Genomic DNA, 17,621 nt, shown 5'->3' with positions numbered 1-17,621 from the left:
GGTTTATTTATTTTTTGTTCATGTTTTGTATTAAAAAACAATTATTTAACTAGGCAAGTTAGTTAAGAACAAATTCTTATTTACAACGACGGCCTACCGAGAGGCCCAAACCCGGATGACGCTGGGCCAATTGTGCGCCGCCCTATAGAACTCCCAATCACGGATGGTTGTGATAGAGCCTGGATTGGAACCAGGATATCTGTAGTGACGCCTCTAGCACTGTGCCTGAGACCACTGCGCCACTCGGAAGCCCTGAGTATCTGTTACAGCGGTGCACTTTGCAAATGACAACTTAAGGGATGTTGAGTTTTGATCAATATTTCAGGAGGAGCAAGCCAGCTGGATTTTCCATAGCTAACTGAGAAGTGGTTGGCAGCTGGAGGGGATCGTTCTCAAACAGGAGAAATGATGAGAGGAGAGAGATACACAGTGAAATGTGAGATCTACACCAAGCACTACACAAAACACTGACTGCTAAGAATAAGCAGGCAGACTTCAGTGCAAACTTGCCTTACAGCTGTTTATTATTCAAACATTAGATCAGGAGTGTCAAACTCAGTCATTTCCATGGGGGGCCCAGTGTCTGCTGGTTTTTCCTTTCAATTAAGACCTAGACAACCAGGTGAGGGGAGATCCTTACTAAACAGTAACCTAATTTCATCAAGTACAAGGGAACAGCGAAAGCCCAGAGACACTCTGCCCTCCGAGGAATGAGTTTGAAAAGTGCATTAAATGAACAACAAACTGTGCGGAGAATGAGGTGATGAGAGGGAGACTGGATAAAGGCAGATAAATACTACAAGAGGGAGACCGGTTTGAGGACAGTAAATACACCTTTATTGACCACAAATAGGCTATTGTTGACAAAGAGTGAGGAAGAATTCTAAAAGACTGATAAAACAGAGAGATGAGGAAGCGTCCATCTTTAGTGATACTCTCTGGCATCACACACACAGTTCTCCAAAAACAAAAACCTTTCCATCATCGCTGTGGCTTCAGGTCTCTTCCTCCATTTCATAACTGGCCTCCGAAATAGTGAATTCAGAAGGGACACAAATCACATCATCATATAAAGATTCATAGCCTTCACTGTGACATTGTGATTCACCCCCTCTATTCTTCACTGTGACGTTGTGGTTCACCACCCTCTATCCTTCACTGTGACGTTGTGGTTCACCACCCTCTATCCTTCACTGTGACGTTGTGATTCACCCCCTCTATCCTTCACTGTGACGTTGTGATTCACCCCCCTCTTCCTTCACTGTGACGTTGTGATTCACCCCCCTCTATCCTTCACTGTGACGTTGTGATTCACCCCCCTCTATCCTTCACTGTGACGTTGTGGTTCACCCCCCTCTTCCTTCACTGTGACGTTGTGATTCATCCCCCTCTATCCTTCACTGTGACGTTGTGGTTCACCCCCCTCTATCCTTCACTGTGACGTTGTGGTTCACCCCCCTCTATCCTTCATTGTGACGTTGTGGTTCACCCCCCTCTATCCTTCACTGTGACGTTGTGGTTCACCCCCCTCTATCCTTCATTGTGATGTTGTGGTTCACCCCCCTCTATCCTTCACTGTGACTGCATGGGCACACAGGACATGGCCAATAACTGGCATAAATTCCACTGCCATGCAGCCACTTGTGCCCTCTATTCCCAGCCTAGGGGCAGACACTGGGCAGCCTCTCTAATCTGCATTGTCTACCACACAAATCCACTCCCCACTGGGCCCCAGTAAGTAATATAACTGTATATGAATCCAGTCTCCACTGGGCCCCAGTAAGTAATAACTGTATATGAATCCACTCCCCACTGGGCCCCAGTAAGTAATAACTGTATATGAATCCAGTCTCCACTGGGCCCCAGTAAGTAATAACTGTATATGAATCCAGTCCCCACTGGGCCCCAGTAAGTAATAACTGTATATGAATCCACTCCCCACTGGGCCCCAGTAAGTAATAACTGTATATGAATCCACTCCCCACTGGGCCCCAGTAAGTAATAACTGTATATGAATCCAGTCTCCACTGGGCCCCAGTAAGTAATAACTGTATATGAATCCAGTCTCCACTGGGCCCCAGTAAATAATAACTGTATATGAATCCAGTCTCCACTGGGCCCCAGTAAGTAATAACTGCATATGAATCCAGTCTCCACTGGGCCCCAGTAAGTAATAACTGTATATGAATCCACTCCCCACTGGGCCCCAGTAAATAATAACTGTATATGAATCCAGTCTCCACTGGGCCCCAGTAAGTAATAACTGTATATGAATCCAGTCTCCACTGGGCCCCAGTAAGTAATAACTGTATATGAATCCAGTCTCCACTGGGCCCCAGTAAATAATAACTGTATATGAATCCAGTCTCCACTGGGCCCCAGTAAGTAATAACTGTATATGCATTGTCCTGTTCACCCAGTTTCTTAATCCCTGTAAACAGTCTAGACAGTGGAACCTCTTTAGCATATGGACCCCCATATGCCCTCCTCCCTCACTACTAGGCTGCTAGCTGGGGCTTGTTCACCCACCAAGGCACCACTCCAGGACTCCTTTCTAATCAAATCTAAAGAGATCGAGCCAGGGCTTTTCACACCAGCCCGCTGAAGTCCAATTGAAACGGTCTGTTCAATACAATTTGGACCCTGAGGAAGTGGGCACTTCCGAGAGACTTAATGGTCATCAAAATGTAAATGCCTTCCATGTCAGCAGGAGGGGATGAAGCCTGTGTGAGAGGAAGGAGTCATACTGGTTTGAGGGGGAAGGAACTAGCCTTACCCATAAAAATACATGGGTCACGGACTGTCTGAAACTCAAACATTGTGGGTTGACTGTACGTGTGTGTCTGTTGTGGTTGCTGATGCATCCTGAGTAGCATCCAGCTAACAAACTCATGGATGGCTGATGACTGCATCTCCCTAATGGCGCCCTGGAGGCAGGCAGGCAGTGTGTGCGTGTGCGTGTGTTTTCCCAGCTCCTGGATGAGAGAAAGCGATGACAGCGAGAGCAGCGGGCGGGATAAATTGAGCCACACAGCCACTCATAGGTGACCTTACCTCAGCACTGTCCAATGAAAAGGCCCCTGAGACTGTGCTCTGCATCATAGGGGGAGGAGGGAAAAGCTCAGCCAGCTGCTACACAACAAGAAAGAGGGAGCTTTTATCTCCATGTCCTGCTGTTCATCTAACACACACTATTGTTAGCCTCTACAGATGATTTGACCTTTTCCTACAGATTATTATCCCTTCAAGCACTGGCCTTTATCAGCCTCATCTCTCCCATCTTTGTCCCATTCCTCTTATCTGTCCTCTCCTTTATTAGCCTAGGATCTGGTCATAGGTTAGATTGGAGGGGTGCAGCGTGCCGCCCGGTCCGCCCAGTGAGGGGGGTCCAGGTGGTTAACCCACTGTGGGGAGCTGTTGTAATACTGATCCACCGAACACAGTGAGGCTCTGGTTTGTTTCACACCAGGTTATACTAAAGGAGGGATTCCACAGCGAGGTAGACACACAGGTTGACACACACACGTTGCTGAAGAGATCTGATAGTCATGGAGACATGAAGCACCATGTGAACTGTAGACTACATTACATGTGTAAACAACAACCTCCAGAGATCAGGTTACCTGCCTGCTAGGGCTGGGAAATGCCAGGGACCTCACCATACCATATTATCACCATACTTAGGTGCCGATAGGATATGTTACGCCATTCTCATGATTCTATATTTGATACTGTGATTTTTATTGCGATTTCGATGTTGCTCGCCATATGTCTGCTGCAGAGGGACGAGGGAGAGACACGAGAACTGCTTTTGATCAGTCAGGGAAATAAAAAAGTGCTGAAAACATGTCTTACTATTTAAAAAGAAGATGACAAACTATGAAGGAAACACACTGGAGTTTTAGTGCAGGTACAGCCAAGTAGCGCAAAAGTAACATTGTGATATTGTCAAAACAATACGATATTTTGTCAAAAGTAATATCCCGATATACAGGTGAATGAAGGTGAAAGCAATGATCCCTTATTGATTTCACCAGTTAAATCCACTTCAAATCAGTGTAGATGAAGGGGAGAAGACGGGTTAAAGAATGATTTTTAAGCCTTGGGACAATTGAGACACAGATTGTGTGTGTGTGTGTGCCATTCAGAAGGTGAATGGGCAAGACAAAAGATTTAAGTGGTATGGAGGTAGGTGCCAGGTGCACCGGTTTGTGTCAAGAACTGCAACGCTGCTGGGTTTTCCACGCTCAACAGTTTCCCGTGTGTATCAACAATGGTCTACCACCCAAAGGACATGCAGCCAACTTGGCACAACTGTGGGAAGCATTGGAGTCAACATGGGCCAGCATCCCTGTGGAACGCTTTCGACACCTTGTAGAGTCCAGGCCCTGAGGAACTGAGGCAGTTATGAAGGGAAAAGGGGTGTTCCTAATGTTTTGTACACTCAGGGATAGTGGGGAGGCCAGAGATCATGTTCCCTGCCTGGTGGGGAGGCCAGAGATCATGTTCCCTGTCTACCTGGTGGGGAGGCCAGAGATCATGTTACCTGTCTACCTGGTGGGGAGGCCAGAGATCATGTTCCCTGTCTGCCTGGTGGGGAGGCCAGAGATCATGTTCCCTGTCTGCCTGGTGGGGAGGCCAGAGATCATGTTCCCTGTCTGCCTGGTGGGGAGGCCAGAGATCATGTTCCCTGTCTGCCTGGTGGGGAGGCCAGAGATCATGTTCCCTGTCTGCCTGGTGGGGAGGCCAGAGATCATGTTACCTGTCTGCCTGGTGGGGAGGCCAGAGATCATGTTCCCTGTCTGCCTGGTGGGGAGGCCAGAGATAATGTTACCTGCCTGTCTGGTGAGGAGCATAAATGTCCCTGAAGGAATCTCAGCATGTGTCAGAAGCATGTTAGCATCAACCATGTCACAAACAGGACCTATGCTTCGTGGTAACAATCATCTCTAGCGACCTCAATGCATAGACTGGGGTAGGAAACACAGTCTGACATTTATGGAGTACAAACTGCAAAGTCCTTTCCTTCCAGATGATGGCATCCTGATGATTCATTGATTGATCATTCTAAAGAGTAGCCATGTTTCAGTATGACAAAGACCATGATGCTGACTAACTGAGAAAATTACTGAACCAGCCACTTGGTGCCAACAGAACAATGCAAAACTGGTCAGCAAAAACAAAGAAAGTATTATTTTACTGGGAAACAGAACATTGTGTCAGTTCCTTCCTCACCTCAGCAGTCAGAATGTGGGGGAGAGCAGTGTGATGCAGTGCTGTACTGCTGTCTGGGGATGGATGTGATTTAGCAGGAACAAATGCAGCAGAATACAGAGGTCAGGGTATGCAGAGTCTGAAATGACACATTTTACATTGACATTTTAGTCATTTAGCAGACGCTCTTATCGGGAGTGATTGGGGTTAAGTGCCTTGCTCAAGGGCACATTGATAGATTTTTCACCTCGTCTGCTCCGGGATTTGAACCAGCAACCTTTCAGTTACTGGCCCAACACTCTTAACAGCTAGGCTACCTGCCTGCCGCCGCCGACACCCTATATTGTGCACTACGTTTGACCAGTGTCCCTGATCAAACGTAGTGCACTAATATGGAGAAAATAGGGTGTCCGTGACATCAGCATCCTTCAGCAGTACAACTCTGTAAAACCTGCACATACACACCATGGTTGCATAACGGACTAAAAACACTTTAAAAAGGCACCCCCCACTTATTATTACAGCCAGGACATCAGTCAGCCAGGACATCAGTCAGCCAGGACATCAGTCAGCCATCACAGGCATTACATAACTGCTCTTTTGTTCTGTGTGCAATCTCATCCTCTTTTCCTCTCCCTCACAGCCCCATCTCTCCCTCACAGCCCCATCTCTCCCTCACAGCCCCATCTCTCCCTCACTCTTCCTCCCGTATCGCTCTCTCTGGATCACTGTTTCTGTCTCTCTTCCCTCTCCCTCAATCCCTTTCTGTTTCTCTCCACCTCCCTCCATCACTCTCCCTAGATATCAGTCATTCTGTCAGGAGTGACAGTTGTCCTGGCTGGGTTTGAAAGATAAAGGAAGTGACGTAGCAGTTTTCAGAGTGGATTTGCAATCTGTCAGACAAGTGTTCGGTGAGATGTCATTCAAGGATCCTGAAAACGACAGCCAGGCTCTAATCCCAACCAACCTGATCTACAATCCAACCACATGTTTACAAACATGATGCTGGTTTCTCCATCAGAAGAGCATTTGGTCATCTGACATGTTTAGAGAACTAGAATCTCTGTCAGAATGTTCCAGGCTACTGTGACAGAGCTAGCCTTCTCTAAGATAATTCTAATATATAATATAATCACATGGCCGACAACATTTGGCAAACAAAACAAGCATACATGGTAACAACTGGACTTAATAAAACAGCCAGGAGAAAAGCAACCAGTCTCAGAACATATGATACAGCCCTAAATCATATCAAAGTGTATAGGTGAAATGGGCCGAACACAACAGGTGTAGACTTTACAGTGAAATGCTTACGTTACAAGCCCTTCCCAACCAGTTAGTTTCATGGTACTTCTGGAGTATTGGCGGAGCCCCAGACCAACAGTGGTCCTGACTGATCTTGTTCAAACCAGTCCTCAGCTCCTACTACTGACCATCAAGCCAGGAGAGAAGAACATCCGCTCAACCCACACACCCCAATCAGTACCATTAACCTGGCCAATGCTGATCCAGTGCCAACAGCACTCGAGGACCAAAGAAATCTCCCCCTGCCCAGACCACACTCCGCTTCTCAGTTCCTCCATTCAGGAGGCCCACTCCAGCCAGTTCCTTTGTACCTCTGACAGGACAGGTCCAGGTACTAGAGAGCAAGTCCCGGCAGGTAGCCACCCTCCCCTCACTGTGTCCAGAGGGTACATGTAGGACACACACACACAGTCAGTGATGGAGGTGGGATAACCCTTGCCTCAGTCAGTCACACACCCACACACTGCTCACACCCACCGCATACACCTTTTGTTGTTAACAGCTATGCTACCTCAATGTGTGACACTTTCCGCTTGCTCATCTTTGCTGCTGGCTCCAACATCAGTGGAAAGTGGGTCAACAACACCTGGCTGTCTGGCAAGTCCTCCCTAACTCCCCACCTCCCTACCCTACCTACCGCACAGCACCCATTTCTATGCAAATTAACAGTCTATACAGTGAATGAGAGAAGGCGGTTGCCATCTCACCAACAACAACAGTCCTTCACTACAATACTGCTGGACATTTCATCAGTCAATCAATAGAGTAAAAAAAGCAGTAGCCATGAGTCACGATATGATGACGCCATTATAACAGGACAATGTATTATCAAGGGGGTCATGCGATAATGCATGTCACTCCTTCTAGTACATAGTGGTAGCCCAACATCTGCCCAGCTGTGTGGGAAGTTTGAAAAGCAGATGGTCGGAGCTTCCCCTCATGTAGTTCTGCATGCAAGTTATTCAAATGATAAGCTACTGATTGTTATGCGAGTGTCATACAGCTGGGCTAAGTGCTTGTTGAAACAGCTCAATAGAGAAATCAATTGTTGATTGACAATCAGGGAACCAAGGCCTATACATTCATTCATTCAACATAGCAGCTCTGGCATGATGTAACCATATTAAAATGATACACCACTCCGACATCACAGCAGTAAACAGATTTGAGAGGATTAGAGAGCGCAGAGCAAAACATGTTATGGTGATGTACCGATGTCACATGTAGCGACGGCTACATGCAACCCTACTGCCTTACCTTCAATGGCGATGACATGTTCTCGAATCTGATTCTGCAGGATGGGCTCTTCCACGCGCTCCAGCAGTTCATATATGGAGTAGATGTTTGGATGGACGGATTCGAACCTCTGGATCTCAGACCGAATGGCAGCCGAGTTTGCAAGGTGCTGCTGATAGTTCATTTTGCGCGTCGTTTCTGTTCTTGCACTTTCGCGACTGGTAACGAGTTGACTGGTCTGGTCAAATGGTGTGGTCCTCAGCACAATATTGTGGGTGAGGCACGCCAAAACATTTGTCGATAGCTAGCTACTTGATTAAAAATGTGGCTTGAAATGAAACAGCAGTTACTTGTCAGTGAGTCCATGTAGCTAGCTGGCTATCCGTGAGTCCAAACAACCGACCCGGGCTCTCCTGATTCGAAATCCTGGAGGAGTGACAGTAGTAGTCGGCTGAGCAACGCTTCCCCATATCCTTGCTCCGTCCCTCGCGGAGTGTGGAAGTAAAAACCCTATTCACGAATATTAGCGTGTGTATGAATAGTAGCAATCCAGCAAACAGGTACTGCAGTCATGTCATAACTCTCAAACGCTGGAAAGGTTTGAAAACGCTTTCTAAATAGGCCCTTTGGCATTTGCTAACTCGGTAGCTAGCAGTAGCTAACGTCCAAGCCGGGGACAAAACTCTGAATTTCTCAAACCCCTATCATTCTCTCCTTACACCGACCAATCTGTTTGAGCTTTTCTTCACAAACATGCAAATAAACCAATGTAGTTATGTACTCAGGCAAACCTGCCAAAAGCAATCTACATAACTAGCTAAATAGTTACTAATCGTGGCTGGATGTGTGTTCTGCGCAGCCAAGTCCTCGTTCGTTGTTTTGTTTAGCGTGCAAAAGCAGGCGCAAAACTCCCCCCACAGTCCGGGTTTGGTCCAAACACTGGGCGCATGCAGTTGCCGAAAATTCCAAGACACAATACAAATGTGGCTACTTATTGCGATGAGAGCAATATATATTTTACAGATTGCTCTAGTTGATCGGCAAACATAGGTGCTTTCCCCTTCCTCTTGGGTAGAAATCCATCCCGTCTGTATCATTGGACGTCATTCCCTGAACGTTTCCTTCTGGAAAACGTCCGCTGCAACCCATAGACTTAGATAGACATCGCATCATTGTATCTGTCATATTATGGCATCTGTGAGAGCACAGGCAGAGCCATTGCGTCCAGCTCTATTTCGAAGTAGTTCATTTTCTTATTCTACTACTTCTATGAGTTGGCAAACAAACTGAACGGGTGCATACTGCCACCTGGAGTGTGTTGTTTTAACAGGTATAAAGTCAGGGTTAGCGATTTATTGCCACCTGCATTTATGGAATGTTTTCACTCGGGTATAATTCATCGGCTGATCCCTCCTGGTGACCTGGATTAACACATAGGAAGTCCCACCCAGTTGACTTCATTAAAATGGTGAAAGTCCTCAATGGCAATGCCCATGCTAAAATAGGCATTTGGGCAAGGATAGTTCATTTGGGCACAAGAGTTTTCAATCTATCTCTATGGCGGCAAGCATATAACGCATTGGCTGGTTCAGAGGCGTCGCGTTCTTGAATGTACTTATTGCGCAGAGGCTGCGCATCTGTTTCTCGGCATTTGAAGAATGTTCACTCACATGTACAGTATATGCCAATATATAACATTAATTTAGCCATATATATGGAGCTCTAAGGTATTCATATTTCAGAAGAGATACATTTGGCTTGAAAATTAGTGGAATATAGCGTAGCATCTGCATAAACAAGCAAAGATCATACATGATTACACTAAAAACTACAAATTTTTATTGCTATATTTTATTGATTGATTTGAAATGTTAAATATTTACATATTTCCTTTGATTAATTGACTTATTTATACACAACCTCGTTATCAGAAAGATAATACTCCTTAGTTCCACCATAGAAATATTGATCCCATCTATAAAAATCTAGAAACAGTACAGAGACCTTGAGTCGATTGATATCTTAGTTCAATGCCTCTCACTCATCCCCGAGGCTGCCTCCTCATTTATATTTACATAGGATATATCCAACATTTCAGATTCCTGACATGAAAAGTTCAGCGGTCCTCTTCAATCTGTCCAGCCGGCCACTGTTTCCCCATCCACCATTAAGTAATGGACGATGCCAGCTCTCTTCTTCCCACTGCTCAAAGCCTTGATGCAGCATTCATGGTCTGCCACCGTGAAGTGTGTCTCTGTTCCGTCATCCACAAACTCTCCCTATAGCCGACAATTAGAGACGGTACATAAATATCCATAAAGGACTGGAATGACTAAAATATGGACCAAAACATTAGTGAATCATGTTAAACCAGAACCTTGGCCTATGTATGTATGCAACATACATGGACACAATAACTTCACATTCAATTCCATATGAGGTTGAAAAAGTACCTCGGTCTCCATTTTCTGCCCATTGAACCATACATCCATTGTGTCCTTTTCTGTTGAAACCATACAGTAGTAATTTAGTATATTATTAGTATTGCTTGCATCATATTTTTCACCATAGGCCTACAGGACAGATGCACCATGCAGTGCATTGGAATGATTGCTAGTGATTTACCGGTGTGCATTACACATCCACAAGAGCATCATAACATCACACAGTGCAGAGTTCCCTGCTTTGTTTATTCATGTCACATGGAGCTTTCTGCTATAGGCTACAAAGGACAGTGTCCCTTCCAATCAGGTTGCTCGCATGGCTTAAAATAGCCAACCCAAAAGTGTTCCCCTAAATAGATTATACTCCTCAGAACAGCGCTGACCTGCATGTTGCCTTACACACAGCCAACTATGTTTTTATAGACTTTTTAGAATAGACAGTGGAGCTGGAATTGACACTGAAATATTGCTCAATGCTCATAGGAAAGAACATGCTTCTTGTTTTTTGAGCCTTACCAAGGACAATCCTGCAGTCAACACCATCCACTTGCAGCACCCACGTCTTAGTGACTTTGGATCTGTTATCTATGAACTTCTGGAGACTCTTGCCATCAATCTCCAAGGTGTACTCGTAGGTAAAGCCACTGATAGCCTCAATGTTTACTGTTGCTTTTGTTTCCATGCCTCCCACTGTGAAGGTCTCCTTTCCAACCAGTTTGAACATCCAATCTCTTCTGAGCACCTCCTGAGGAAGAAAGCAAATCAGACAGCCATAGGCCTTCTGTACATAGCTCTGACTACACAATAACACATTAGAGATTTTAAGAAGGAATACGTTTCAGGGCCTACGTACCTGTCCATTGATCCAAACAACCCTCTTCCCTGTCGCCGTGCCGTGTTCAAACTCAATCCTGTAAACCCCATCGCTTAACGCCACCTCCCAGATACCAACAACATCTCCGGCCATCATCTTGACTGACCTTGCAGGGGTATAAAGCCTGTAGGGCTAACTGGAAATGATTATATATGTCCCATCGACGCTATCCTCGTTTCAAACCAAGGTTGTAGTTCAAATCTCATCCTATAGGCAGTTATTAAGCGATGTTAGCCCCTGTGTCCGTCAAACTGTCCTGGATCTGCTCTGCTCTGCTTTGCCTGCTCAGCAACAAGTGCAAACTGCAATACTGTAAGAGGCTTATTGCTGCAAAACCTCTTTCAATCCAATTACTGCCAGAGGTAATTTGAATGTGAGACTTCTACAGTGAATGACTATACCTTCTTGAGCCAGGCCTAGGTGATGCCTATACCTTCTTTAGACAGGCCTAGGTTAAATATATCACACACACAATTAGCAAACTAATCAACAAATGAATCACACATTTGTGATCAAACATACAGTATAAAGAAAGCGTCTTTATTAAGGATCTTTCTAGCGTCTTTTTCAAGCATCTTCGGGTCTTTGAAAAGCGATATAATAATCCCATAGTTTATTATTAACATTGGTAATATAAAGAGCCTAGAGGTAAGCAGTTTAGAAGCTTAAATGTAGTTTATAAATCTGCAATAAATAGCTGGAACACATTGGTTGAATTTGGAGCGTGACAAATAGTGAGTTTATATATGATTGCATTGTTATTGACTGTTACGGTTATTATTGACAGTGCGGTCATTCGTTGGTATATTGACCAAGGTATTCAGACGATCACAGAAGAGCGAGCATGACTAGACCTTCGCCTCTCCTGAGCCCGTTGGGGGAGTTGCAGCGATAAGACAAGATCGCGATTGGATATCACGAAATTGTGAAGAAAAAGGGGGTCAAATTACAACAACAAAAACAAATCAAAACTAAGAAGAGCATACTTTGTGGCAAAGCCTGCCAGTAGATGGCATAAATCTACCCTGTCTAGTTTCCCTCAATAAAACTGTTACGGTGCGTGAATGAGGACCCAAAAGCGAATCAACTTAAACAGAGCTTCTTTAATTACCAAACATAGGTAGGCTCAGATGGACCGGCAGATTCCGACAGGACAGGACAAGGTTACAGCAAACATGACGGCAGTCTGGTTCAGGCATGAATGACACAAACAAACAAGAATCCGACAAGGACAGGAGCAGAAACAGAGAGAGATATAGGGACCTAATCAGAGGGAAAAAGGGAACAGGTGGGGAACGGGGTGAATGGGTAGTTAGAGGAGACAAGGGACAGCTGGGGGAAAGCGGGGGAGAAAAGGTAACCTAACACGACCAGCAGAGGGAGACAGGGTGAAGGGAAAGGACAGAGACAAGACAACATGACAGTACATGACAGTACCCCCCCACTCACCGAGCGCCTCCTGGCGCACTCGAGGAGGAAACCTGGCGGCAACGGAGGAAATCATCAATCAGCGCACGGTCCAGCACGTCCCGAGAGGGAACCCAACTCCTCTCCTCAGGACCGTACCCCTCCCAGTCAACTAGGTACTGATGACCACGGCCCCGAGGACGCATGTCCAAGATTTTACGGACCCTGTAGATAGGTGCGCCCTCGACAAGGATGGGGGGGGGGGGGGGGGAAGACGAGCGGGGGCGCGAAGAACGGGCTTAACACAGGAGACATGGAAGACCGGGTGGACGCGACGAAGATATCGCGGAAGAAGAAGTCGCACTGCGACAGGATTAATGACCTGAGAGATACGGAATGGACCAATGAACCGCGGGGTCAACTTGCGAGAAGCCGTCTTAAGGGGAAGGTTCTGAGTGGAGAGCCAAACTCTCTGACCGCGACAATATCTAGGGCTCTTCGTTCTACGCTTATTAGCAGCTCTCACAGTCTGCGCCCTATAACGGCAAAGTGCAGACCTGACCCTCTTCCAGGTGCGCTCGCAACGTTGGACAAAAGCCTGAGCGGAGGGGACGCTGGACTCGGCGAACTGAGATGAGAACAACGGAGGCTGGTACCCGAGGCTACTCTGAAAAGGAGATAGCCCGGTCGCAGACGAAGGAAGCGAGTTGTGGGCGTATTCTGCCCAGGGGAGCTGTTCTGACCAAGACGCAGGGTTGCGAAAAGAAAGACTGCGTAAGATGCGACCAATAGTCTGATTGGCCCGTTCTGCTTGACCGTTAGACTGGGGGTGAAAGCCGGAAGAGAGACTGACGGAAGCCCCAATCAAACGGCAAAACTCCCTCCAAAATTGAGACGTGAATTGCGGACCTCTGTCCGAAACGACGTCTGACGGAAGGCCATGAATTCTGAAAACATTCTCGATGATGATTTGTGCCGTCTCTTTAGCAGAAGGAAGCTTAGCAAGGGGAATGAAATGAGCCGCCTTAGAGAACCTATCGACAACCGTAAGAATAACAGTCTTCCCCGCTGACGAAGGCAGTCCGGTGACAAAATCTAAGGCGATGTGAGACCACGGTCGAGAGGGAATAGGAAGCGGCCTGAGACGGCCGGCAGGAGGAGAGTTACCGGACTTAGTCTGCGCGCAGACCGAACAAGCAGCCACGAAACGACGCGTGTCATGCTCCCGGGTGGGCCACCAGAAACGCTGGCGAATGGAAGCAAGCGTACCCCGAACGCCAGGGTGGCCGGCTAACTTGGCAGAGTGAGCCCACTGAAGAACGGCCAGACGAGTAGGAACGGGAACGAAAAGAAGGTTCCTAGGACAAGCGCGCGGCGACGGAGTTTGAGTGAGTGCTTGCTTTACCTGCCTCTCAATTCCCCAGACAGTCAACCCGACAACACGCCCCTCAGGGAGAATCCCCTCGGGGTCAGTGGAGGCTACTGAAGAACTGAAGAGACGAGACAAAGCATCAGGCTTGGTGTTCTTAGAGCCCGGACGATAAGAAATCACGAACTCGAAACGAGCGAAAAACAGCGCCCAACGCGCCTGACGCGCATTAAGTCGTTTGGCAGAACGGATGTACTCAAGGTTCCTATGGTCAGTCCAAACGACAAAAGGAACGGTCGCCCCCTCCAACCACTGTCGCCATTCGCCTAGGGCTAACCGGATGGCGAGCAGTTCGCGGTTACCCACATCATAGTTACGTTCCGACGGCGACAGGCGATGAGAAAAATACGCGCATGGGTGGACCTTGTCGTCAGAGAGGGAGCGCTGAGAAAGGATGGCTCCCACTCCCACCTCTGACGCGTCAACCTCGACAACGAACTGTCTAGAGACGTCAGGTGTAACAAGGATAGGAGCGGATGTAAAACGATTCTTGAGGAGATCAAAAGCTCCCTGGGCGGAAACGGACCACTTAAAGCACGTCTTGACAGAAGTAAGGGCTGTGAGAGGAGCTGCCACCTGACCGAAATTACGGATGAAACGACGATAGAAGTTCGCGAAGCCGAGAAAGCGCTGCAGCTCGACGCGTGACTTAGGGGCGGGCCAATCAATGACAGCTTGGACCTTAGCGGGATCCATCTTAATGCCTTCAGCGGAAATAACAGAACCGAGAAATGTGACGGAGGAGGCATGAAAAGTGCACTTCTCAGCCTTCACAAAAAGACAATTCTCTAAAAGGCGCTGGAGGACACGTCGAACGTGCTGAACATGAATCTGGAGTGACGGTGAAAAAATCAGGATATCGTCAAGGTAAACGAAAACAAAGATGTTCAGCATGTCTCTCAGGACATCATTGACTAATGCCTGAAAGACAGCTGGAGCGTTAGCGAGGCCGAAAGGAAGAACCCGGTATTCAAAGTGCCCTAACGGAGTGTTAAACGCCGTCTTCCACTCGTCCCCCTCCCTGATGCGCACGAGATGGTAAGCGTTACGAAGGTCCAACTTAGTGAAAAACCTGGCTCCCTGCAGGATCTCGAAGGCTGAAGACATAAGAGGAAGCGGATAACGATTCTTCACTGTTATGTCATTCAGCCCTCGATAATCTATGCAGGGGCGCAGAGACCCGTCCTTCTTCTTGACAAAAAAAAAACCCCGCTCCGGCGGGAGAGGAGGAGGGGACTATGGTACCGGCGTCAAGAGCTACAGACAAATAATCTTCGAGAGCCTTACGTTCGGGAGCCGACAGAGAGTATAGTCTACCCCGGGGGGGGGTGGTTCCCGGAAGGAGATCAATACTACAATCATACGACCGGTGTGGAGGAAGAGAGGTGGCCCTGGACCGACTGAACACCGTGCGCAGATCGTGATATTCCTCCGGCACCCCTGTCAAATCACCAGGCTCCTCCTGTGAAGAAGAGACAGAGGAAACAGGAGGGATAGCAGACATTAAACATTTCACATGACAAGAGACGTTCCAGGAGAGGATAGAATTACTAGACCAATTAATGGAAGGATTATGACAAACTAGCCAGGGATGGCCCAAAACAACAGGTGTAAAAGGTGAACGAAAAATTAAAAAAGAAATGGTTTCACTATGATTACCAGAAACAGTGAGGGTTAAAGGTAGCGTCTCACGCTGAATCCTGGGGAGAGGACTACCATCCAGGGCGAACAAGGCCGTGGGCTCCTTTAACTGTCTGAGAGGAATGTCATGTTCCCGAGCCCAGGTCTCGTCCATAAAACAGCCCTCCGCCCCAGAGTCTATTAAGGCACTGCAGGAAGCTGACGAACCGGTCCAGCGTAGATGGACCGACAAGGTAGTGCAGGATCTTGAAGGAGAGACAGGAGTAGTAGCGCTCACCAGTAGCCCTCCGCTTACTGACGAGCTCTGGCCTTTTACTGGACATGAAGTGACAAAATGACCAGCGGAACCGCAATAGAGACAGAGGCGGTTGGTGATTCTCCGTTCCCTCTCCTTAGTCGAGATGCGGATACCTCCCAGCTGCATGGGCTCAGCACCCGAGCCGGCAGAGGAAGATGGTAGTGATGCGGAGAGGGAGGCGACGGAGAGCGCGAGCTCCTTTCCACGAGCTCGGTGACGAAGATCAACCCGTCGCTCAATGCGAATAGCGAGTTCAATCAAGGAATCCACGCTGGAAGGAACCTCCCGGGAGAGAATCTCATCCTTTACCTCTGCGCGGAAACCCTCCAGAAGACGAGCGAGCAAGGCCGGCTCGTTCCAGCCACTGGAGACAGCAAGAGTACGAAACTCAATAGAGTAGTCTGTTATGGATCGATTGCCTTGACATAGGGAAGACAGGGCCCTGGAAGCCTCCTCCCCAAAAACAGATCGATCAAAAACCCGTATCATCTCCTCCTTAAAGTCTTGATACTGGTTAGTACACTCAGCCCTTGCCTCCCAGATTGCCGTGCCCCACTCACGAGCCCGTCCAATAAGGAGAGATATGACGTAGGCGACACGAGCAGTGCTCCTGGAGTAAGTGTTGGGCTGGAGAGAAAACACAATATCACACTGGGTGAGGAACGAGCGGCATTCAGTGGGCTCCCCAGAGTAACACGGCGGGTTATTGATTCTGGGCTCCGGAGATTCGAAAGCCCTGGAAGTGGCCGGTGGATCGAGGCGGAGATGGTGAACCTGTTCTGTGAGGTTGGAGACTTGGGTGGCCAGGGTCTCAACGGCATGTCGAGCAGCAGACAATTCCTGCTTGTGTCTGCCTAGCATCGCTCCCTGGATCTCGATGGCTGAGTGGAGAGGATCCGAAGTCGCTGGGTCCATTCTTGGTCGGATTCTTCTGTTACGGTGCGTGAATGAGGACCCAAAAGCGAATCAACTTAAACAGAGCTTCTTTAATTACCAAACATAGGTAGGCTCAGATGGACCGGCAGATTCCGACAGGACAGGACAAGGTTACAGCAAACATGACGGCAGTCTGGTTCAGGCATGAATGACACAAACAAACAAGAATCCGACAAGGACAGGAGCAGAAACAGAGAGAGATATAGGGACCTAATCAGAGGGAAAAAGGGAACAGGTGGGGAACGGGGTGAATGGGTAGTTAGAGGAGACAAGGGACAGCTGGGGGAAAGCGGGGGAGAAAAGGTAACCTAACACGACCAGCAGAGGGAGACAGGGTGAAGGGAAAGGACAGAGACAAGACAACATGACAGTACATGACAAAAACGTCCTAACTCCCCAAAACTGTAGTTTACTGGCTATTAAAACAACAATAATCAAGTGTTCTTGTAAAAATCTATATGAATACAATTCCACTCCCATCATGTATTTTTATTGACATTATGCTAATATAATATAAAATAGTTGGGCCTACCATATCTGATTATTTTAACCTTAAACTACATCCATGGCAACTTATGGATATAGACTGCATTGGTAATACATAATACATGCAGCCACATTATTTCATGAGCAGATATGGTTGTAATAACTATAGTGCTCTATTCTGTGTACATGTGTACGGTGGGCGGTGTCGAACCTTGCCGTGAGGGCCGCTACTTATGCTGCGTTCAAGTGCTAGCCGGTACTAGGAAACTCGGAAATGTTCGACTTTCTGACTGGTTGAACGCGGCACGTCTGTAGCTATAAACAATTAGCAAGTCGGACCTTTCCGAGTTT

At 47.5% G+C, this 17,621-nt stretch overlaps 2 protein-coding genes across 4 annotated transcripts in view; both read right to left on the bottom strand.

Moving 5' to 3' along the window:
* The window catches only part of LOC110527298 (arf-GAP with GTPase, ANK repeat and PH domain-containing protein 1), a 249,244-nt gene extending 240,189 nt beyond the window's left edge, over nt 1-9,055 (bottom strand). For 2 of the 3 annotated variants that reach the window (XM_036982301.1, XM_036982302.1), the window contains exon 1: nt 7,777-9,054. In XM_036982301.1, coding sequence (XP_036838196.1) covers nt 7,777-7,939 — 163 coding nt within the window. In that variant the 5' untranslated portion in view covers nt 7,940-9,054. Of the gene's footprint in view, nt 1-7,776 lie in introns of all 3 variants that reach the window. The other variant, XM_036982303.1, reaches the window with a different exon arrangement.
* Nucleotides 9,056-9,607: 552 nt separating this feature from the next.
* LOC110495628 (fas apoptotic inhibitory molecule 1-like) lies at nt 9,608-11,490 on the bottom strand. Its single transcript, XM_036984472.1, has 4 exons — nt 11,053-11,490; nt 10,716-10,944; nt 10,209-10,258; nt 9,608-10,034 (listed from the first exon to the last, which is right to left on the bottom strand). The coding sequence occupies exons 1-4, from the start codon at nt 11,167-11,169 to the stop codon at nt 9,885-9,887; spliced, it is 546 nt and encodes a 181-aa protein (XP_036840367.1). The 5' UTR covers nt 11,170-11,490; the 3' UTR covers nt 9,608-9,884.
* Between the last annotated feature and the right edge of the window lie 6,131 nt (nt 11,491-17,621).

The sequence above is a fragment of the Oncorhynchus mykiss genome, chromosome 7, assembly GCF_013265735.2.
Source record: "Oncorhynchus mykiss isolate Arlee chromosome 7, USDA_OmykA_1.1, whole genome shotgun sequence".
Taxonomy (NCBI): domain Eukaryota; kingdom Metazoa; phylum Chordata; class Actinopteri; order Salmoniformes; family Salmonidae; genus Oncorhynchus; species Oncorhynchus mykiss.
This window is presented reverse-complemented; position numbering and strand designations above follow the sequence as displayed.

What these genes read in the sequence shown, in the direction of transcription:
- LOC110495628 (XM_036984472.1), bottom strand. Translation starts at nt 11,169, where the DNA reads ATGATGGCCGGAGATGTTGTTGGTATCTGGGAGGTGGCGTTAAGCGAT. An exon ending in TTGTTTGGATCAATGGACAG is followed by an intron (nt 10,945 to 11,052) that starts GTACGTAGGCCC and finishes TTTCTTCCTCAG; the next exon opens with GAGGTGCTCAGAAGAGATTG. An exon ending in TGACTGCAGGATTGTCCTTG is followed by an intron (nt 10,259 to 10,715) that starts GTAAGGCTCAAA and finishes TGGTTTCAACAG; the next exon opens with AAAAGGACACAATGGATGTA.